The sequence below is a fragment of the Haliaeetus leucocephalus genome, unplaced genomic scaffold (genome assembly GCF_000737465.1).
Source record: "Haliaeetus leucocephalus isolate CR32 unplaced genomic scaffold, Haliaeetus_leucocephalus-4.0 Scaffold2, whole genome shotgun sequence".
Taxonomy (NCBI): domain Eukaryota; kingdom Metazoa; phylum Chordata; class Aves; order Accipitriformes; family Accipitridae; genus Haliaeetus; species Haliaeetus leucocephalus.
The window spans coordinates 11,013,596-11,020,388 of NW_010972438.1; the positions used below are offsets into that span (position 1 = coordinate 11,013,596).

Consider the following 6,793-nt stretch of genomic DNA (forward strand, 5'->3'; position numbering starts at 1 on the left):
GCTGCAGGCACCCTGTCTGCCAGCACTGGATGACAGGCAGCAGTTGCTCACATTAGCACCAGGTGCTATAAAGCCCCTCTGTGAATAACAAGCTGCAGTCCTTCCAGCCGAGTTCCCAAATCACCTGCGAGGGGGAAGAGGAAACATCAGGAGGGCAGACAATCAAGCTCCAGCACTGCCCAGTAGCTCAGGGGCCCTCCAGTCTGTTAGAGATGTGCAGAAGAGCTGACAGAGACTGGACTGATGACAGGCAAGTCCCTGAGCACAGAGCGATGGGGTGCTCGCTTCCCTGGCAGGAGCCTCAGTGACACAGAAGTGTTTCTAATGCTCATCTCTTCCTGTGGAGCAGAAGACCTCTTGCTGGTAGCCTGGGAAGGACACCAGGCGAGGCGTTGCCACAAAGCATTTGCAGAATTCAGCTTGGTGCCGGGAAAGGCATGGCAGCACTAAGGCAGTATGTTTTGCTGGATGTGTTAAGCAACAGTACAAGCCAAGTCCTTGACTGGCAAAGACCCAAGCTGTGAAAGACAAGAGGTGATGGAGAAGAGTGGGGAGGCAGGCAGCAGTGCAGCTGGGGGAAGAAACACAACGAAGAGGAGGCCTGCTAAGCTGGCCTCAGGTGCTCAGCTTCCTGCTCAGGCTGGAGGAGAAGCAACCTCAACCCAAATTCAGCCTTGTTGATGCACGGTTGTTTTTCCCACCGGAGGCCAGGCACTCAGCTGGGATGCCTGTGCTGCATGAAGAGGCTCCAGAGACAGCTCTCACTGCCCTTATAAGGGACTGGGAGCAGGGGAAGCTGCCGAGCAGCCTGTCAGACAGTGATACCGCAGGGAGGAGTTCAGAGCCCTCCTCGGGAAACAGCCAAAAAGAGAAACTCCAGTGCAAGACTTCAAGACCTGGCATTTGAGAGCGTGGGAATGAGAAAGGTCTGAAGGAGTGGGAACAAAAGGGACAAAGCAATTTTTGGCTGGTCAACAGTGACGGAGGGTCCCTGTTCATCCAGCATCATGTCAGGACAGGGAACTCTCTGCCAGGGCATTTTAAAACGCAGAAGCAGAAGAAAATATTTCCTCCTCCTCTGCAGCCAACCAGCGGCATTCAGAGGTCAGTCTCCAACATTGCAAGTTATGATCTCTGACAGCAACTCAGATACATGTAGTAAAACCACACAGAACTTGAGTGTGTGATTCAGAGCCTGCAATCATCCCCTGAGGGAGAACCTCCACCCTGCTCTACCCGGGTGAGGGGTGCAAACCCCAGCTGTGCCTCGGGACACCCAGCTTCCCTGCACTCTCACTCCCTCATGAACCTCCTCTCTTCTCTCCGTGGCATGGTTTTCCTCTCTGAGCTGAGGATCAGACACTGACCCCTTTTGCAAAGCACTGAAATCCAGCCAGGTGCTAGGGAGGGGCAGAAACGTAAGGAGCTGGGGCTTCCCAGGGGAGCTCATCCCTTCAGCCAATGTCCACAGAGATTACTAGGTCAGACAACTGGTATTGTGAGCTGGTGAGAGAATGAGTGGATTACCAGCCCACTGCTGCAGAGATCTGAATGTACAGTGGTGTACAGAGCCAGGCCCGTGCCAGGCACAACGCTGCTTCCTCTCCCTGAGCTGCCAGCTTCTGTTTTTGCAGTATCCCAACGCAGATCATCTCATCAGAGACCATCCCTCCCAGGTGACAGTGGCAGCACCTACCGCTCCAGCACGGTTTCTCCCAGAGCTTGCAGATCCCTCCCTGAGGAGAGCAGACACGACCTCCACCAGCGCACAGTCTGTGTTGGCATCTGACAGCATGCCCCCGGCGCAGGAAGGCTAACGCAGCCGTCTGCGGTTCCGCAGTGCCTCCTGGGGACAGGCAGAGCCTGCGCTCCGGGAGCTTTCACACCTGCCACACACCTTCTCGCAACATCCCAGACAGCACAGCAAAGCTGTCACCCATCACAACACAGTGCTGATCTCGCCTCCTACTGCTTCACCCTCACAAACTGACAGAAAGAAACTCTCTAAGTGCTGGCATATATCCTCACAACTCTTTCGCTTTTCTGCTTTAATTCAGGCTCAAATACCCCACTGAGCTCTGGGACCGGCAGGATGTATCTAATACATTCAAACACAGCCTGTGTCTTCTCTACTGGCAGCTAGAACCTGCTCCTGAAACATCCAGCAACAGCAAAGCAGTTACGTGGTGGACAGGACACTTTATGCAATTCCTGTTAACAACTCCAGCCCTTCAGCTCTAATAGTCACAGTTCATGCTTTATGTCCGCAGCTGGGGTACAGGAGAGCAGAGCAACACTGAGTGCTGAGGAGGAATCGCTCTCTGGAAGCAAACCCCTACCATGCATTCAGAGCTTCTGCTACCATAGAATGGAGGAGGCACCTAGAGACGTCAGCAGCCCCGTAACACTCCCCCACTCTTACGCAGAGGTAATACCAAAAGTATGATTAAAACTGTAGTCAACTATCGGCTGGTAATTCTCCAAATTGCTTGGCATTTCTGGAGACAAACAAGTAGCGATAACTCTGCCTGCCTCTGAGCTGCTCAAGAGAGCCCAGAACAGACTGTCACAGCACTGAATCACAAAGAAATCCTGGCACCTTTAAAAGACTGGCTGAAGGGGAGGGGGAAAAAAAGCTATCGAACCCAATCCCAGAGGGATGGAGGAAGAGCATCTTCCCACAGTTCCTGGGCCATATGCACATATATGGATATATAGATATATAGATAATAAAGTTATAAAATTTGATCAAAATAAAACCAGTAAATGTACAGCTTGAAAAACAGCAATATCACAGTGCATCAATGTCATGAGAAAGTCCCGTGTTCTCCCCCTGCACGAGAGCGCAGCCTGCCACGTTCAGAAGAGCGCCTGCGGGAAGCGAGCCCTCCAGCCTGCTCGGCTCGCAATGGGCGAGAGTCATCACCCCATGTTCCTGAACAGGTTTTTGTATTTCTGCAGTCAGTTCTCCATAGCAGTGGTAGACAGGCAGAAACAGCACGAGAGCAGGCTGCTCTGTCTGCAGGTTAGTCGACATACCGTCACCAGGCACCAGAGATCCAGAGTTGCTCTTAAACTTCCCCATGCTCTGATGCCAGGCTCGTATTTACTTACTTACAAAAAAAGTGACAAAGTGAAGAAACTCAGGGGACGCTGTGAGAGTGGGACAAGGGCTGAATTCGGATCACGGGGGACAGATTGACCCTAAGAATCTTCTGTGCTCTCCTCCTCACTTCATCATCAGAGGAAGAGTTGCCCACCTTGATGGCCCGGAATTTCAGCAGGTTCAAAGTGCTCTGAGCTCGTCGAGATTTATTTTGGATAGGAATGGTATTTGCTTTCTTCCTCTGTGGTGCTTCTCTTGACTCCGTAGCTCTTCTCTTCTTCTGCCCAACGCTCTCACGGTAAGTGCTGCTGTCCTTCCACTCTGTTTTCCCCACCAGAGCTTCCTTATCTTTAATTTTCAGGGTCTTGGACTGCGCTGCTGTGGTGCAGCCCTGGGATGAGCTGCCTGTGACTCTCCCGTTGAGGACTCCCGAGGCTTTGCAAGCATTGCTCTCCTGCAGCACTCCACCCTTTGGTCCCTTCAGAAGATTTAAAGCAAGGGTGGCAGAATCCGGTGCTTTCTTTATCAAACGCTTGTAGCCCTTACCTTCTGTTATTTTAGTGGTCTTGCCTGAAGAAAACTGCCTCGGTGTACTCGAAGCCTTGAGGAGTTTAAGGTCCGAGGGCGAGATCCCAAGACGCCCTTGTGTGTACTTGGACTCCAAACAGGGCACGGTAGTTTTCAGTGGCACCAGAGCTTCCAGAACTACCGACAGTCTCATGGCTGGATACACGTCAGGATACATGCTTGTAGGGAAGCCCACTGCCGTGGCCTTGGACGTGCCGGATCTTGTTTGCTTCAAGGAGCTCAAGAGGAGATTTGTGGAATCCCCTTTAGAGACAGGCTGAGTGGACACTTTCGAAGAGTTCACCGAAATGCTGGTAGGCGAAGCAGACACCTTTGCCATGGCTGCGGTGTTTCTAGCCGGAGTCTTAGTGGGCTCGGCAGCGTTGGCGCAGTTGTGCGGGGTGCTCTCTTTTGTTTGACTAGGTGTGTCTGCCGTGCACGAGCTGTACCCATACACATCCTTACTCCTCAGAACTGTGGGCTGATAGCCCTCCTCCTTCAGGCCCTGAATGAAGGCCACCAGCTGGGTCTCTGTGTCCGAAAGGTCCTTGGACATCGGGTTGAAGACTCGTAGGGCTTCCTCCAGCACTTTCTGTCCTGCAGAGGAAATTCTTGACCAGGAATGGACAGCTTTTTCTTCCACATTGTTCACTGCAATATTCATGGCATTAGGCAAGTGGGTGCTTCAGGAAGGTCCAAATTACTGGAAAAACAACCCTTGACACCTCAAAAGGAGAGAGAAGATGGTTAGCTTACAGCAACTGAAATCATCTCACATTTTTAAGCAGGGACTTGAAGCCATTAAACCCAGACATGGCTACTCACAAACATCAGATCAGATTCTGGCCATAACCGATGTTAGAAGCATCATCAAGAAAATCCCGTCACTGATTTATCTCTGAAGTAAAACTAAAACATCTCTTGCAGAAATATCCTCAAACCTAAACAAAGATTTCAGGCAATCCCATCCAACCCATCCGAAGATGAAGGGTTCCAATGGTTACACCGTTAAAATCTGCAGCTCATTTCCAGTTTGAGTCCTACATGCCCAGCTTTGGATAACCAGATCTCACTTTCCTTTGGTAAAGTAGCCCTTCATTGAACCCGCTCCCCGCGCACGCACTGAAAACAGCATGATCAAGCCATCTCAACACTAAGCAGCCTGAGGACCTCAAATCTATCCCAGCATCATGTTCAATTTTCCAGCTTCCTAATTGATTCTGCTCAAAAATTGATTCTGAGTCCCTGCCAAAGCTGCAGCACCCTCCTGAAGACCTGACAGCAGAGCTGGAGGCTATTTCAGTTGTGCTTCATTGATGCTGAACGCTGTGGCAAGGCAATACCACTCCTCGCTGCTCCCTTGTTTGAACAATGGTCTGCAACTTGCTGTCACAGCAAACTGGTGTTGATCCAAGGGCACTCGCTGCCAAGTGAGGAGGAAGCAGGAAATTCAAGCAGGGCAGCATGAAGGAAACACACATCACCAGGGCCAAGTGTACAGTGACCTGAGGGCAACACTGGGATCGTGCTCAGGGCACTACACAGCTGTCTGCCTGGGACAAAAGCACTAATTATTGTTTTAAATAAAAAACAGGCACTGAAGAGCAGTCCAGGCAGGACTTTTTGATACACCTGAGCGAACCCCAATCCTCTCATGCTGAGCTGGCGGCCTTGCCAGCTCCGCAGCTGGACACTGTGGCAAGAAGTCACAAAATCTTTAGCTTCACTGATACCTCTCAAAATAATGAGGATTCAGCAAAAAGTCCTTTTCAGGGAAATGTGGAAGGTGTCAGAGATACTATTAGAGAGGGCAGCGTGCAGGCAAGAAAGCTGTGATGGAAAAGTTAGCACCTGAGCAGACAGAGCAAGGAACTACTCCTGTCCGACGTTCCTCCCAGAACTCCAGTTTCACCACAACCCCAGAGCCTGGGAGTGCCGGCCCCGGGCCGCCACTGGCTGCACAAGCAGGGAAGAGACACAAGCCAAAAGCAGCCGCAGAAAGGGAAGCACAGGTCAGCGGGGGGGTAAGAGCCTCCACATGACAGACTAATCTCAGTCAAGTGTTCTGCAGACGTCACAGCAGAAGAGGGATTTGGAGGAGGATAATGCAGTTGTTCTGTGACAGGCGGGGGATCTCCCACGGAGGAGGGGAGGCAGGCAGGGAAGTGCTCCAACAGAGCCGTGGCCGGCGTCATCAGCCAGCGGTGAGATTTGACACCTCCATAGTGAACAAGCGGCAGCAGGCACAGCGAAGCCAGCAAGCATGTAAAGCTTAATCCTGATCTGGTAGAGAGAAACCAATGGAGAAGCACAAGGAACAACATGTGCTCAACAGGCTGTGAGATGGATCATCTTCAGGCTGCAGCAAGCCCAGGAACAAGCCTAGGACGCCTCAGGGGGTATTCTGGTGTTGGAGAGGCTGTGACATCTCATCGGGGACAGGACATCTCAACATCGATCCGCTCAGTCTTGTTTTGTGCAGTGCAAATTGTAGTAGGAGCGAAAGCTGGCCACAAGCAGGGACCCCCCCAGCCTGTCCACCCGGCAGCAAGTTCCCTCACTTGACGCCCTACCAGGGGACATGCCCTGGCTGAAGAGCCACGGGGCCACCGGCCCGCAGTAATCCTGGCATGGATGCAAGCACGGCAGGACCCTCACGCAACGCTCGCTCGAGCGATGCCAGCGCCAGTCTGGAGGCCCGGCTGTCCGGGTGCAGAGCTCGAGGGAAGGGCTCTGCAGTGCTTCTCCCGGTGCACCGGAGAAGCAAGCCAGCTGCTGGCAGGGCCGAGACGCGGGGCTGGGGCGGCCTGTGCAGACGGAGGTTGCCGCGGAGACCCAAGGAGGGCTCGGCGCGGGCCACCGGGGCGGGCAGCCCCCCCCGGCTCAGCCTCTCCTCCTGGCCCACCCCTCGGTGGAGGAGACAGATGCCCCTTCCCGAGCGCCCGTCCCTCGCTCCCTTCGCAGCCCCGCCCCCAGGCTCTGCCCGCCCGGTAAGGAGGGACCGGCGAGAGCCCTGGCCGGTGCCCTCCCTACGGGGCTGCGGGGAGGTGATTGGTGCAGACAGCGGGTGCGGCCCCCCCCCGTTCGGCCCTCGCCGGCTCCCGGGCCCGGGGCGGGGGG

The 6,793-nt window shown here is 53.6% G+C and overlaps 1 protein-coding gene across 1 annotated transcript in view; it reads right to left on the reverse strand.

Annotated features, from left to right (window-relative positions):
- Positions 1-2,047: 2,047 nt before the first annotated feature.
- Positions 2,048-6,793, reverse strand: part of CCDC71 (coiled-coil domain containing 71) — a 4,967-nt gene continuing 221 nt past the window's right edge. The window contains exon 2 of the mRNA XM_010571289.1: positions 2,048-4,398. Within this exon, the coding sequence (XP_010569591.1) occupies positions 3,144-4,337 (1,194 nt within the window). The 5' untranslated portion in view covers positions 4,338-4,398 and the 3' untranslated portion in view covers positions 2,048-3,143. The remainder of the gene's footprint in view (positions 4,399-6,793) is intronic.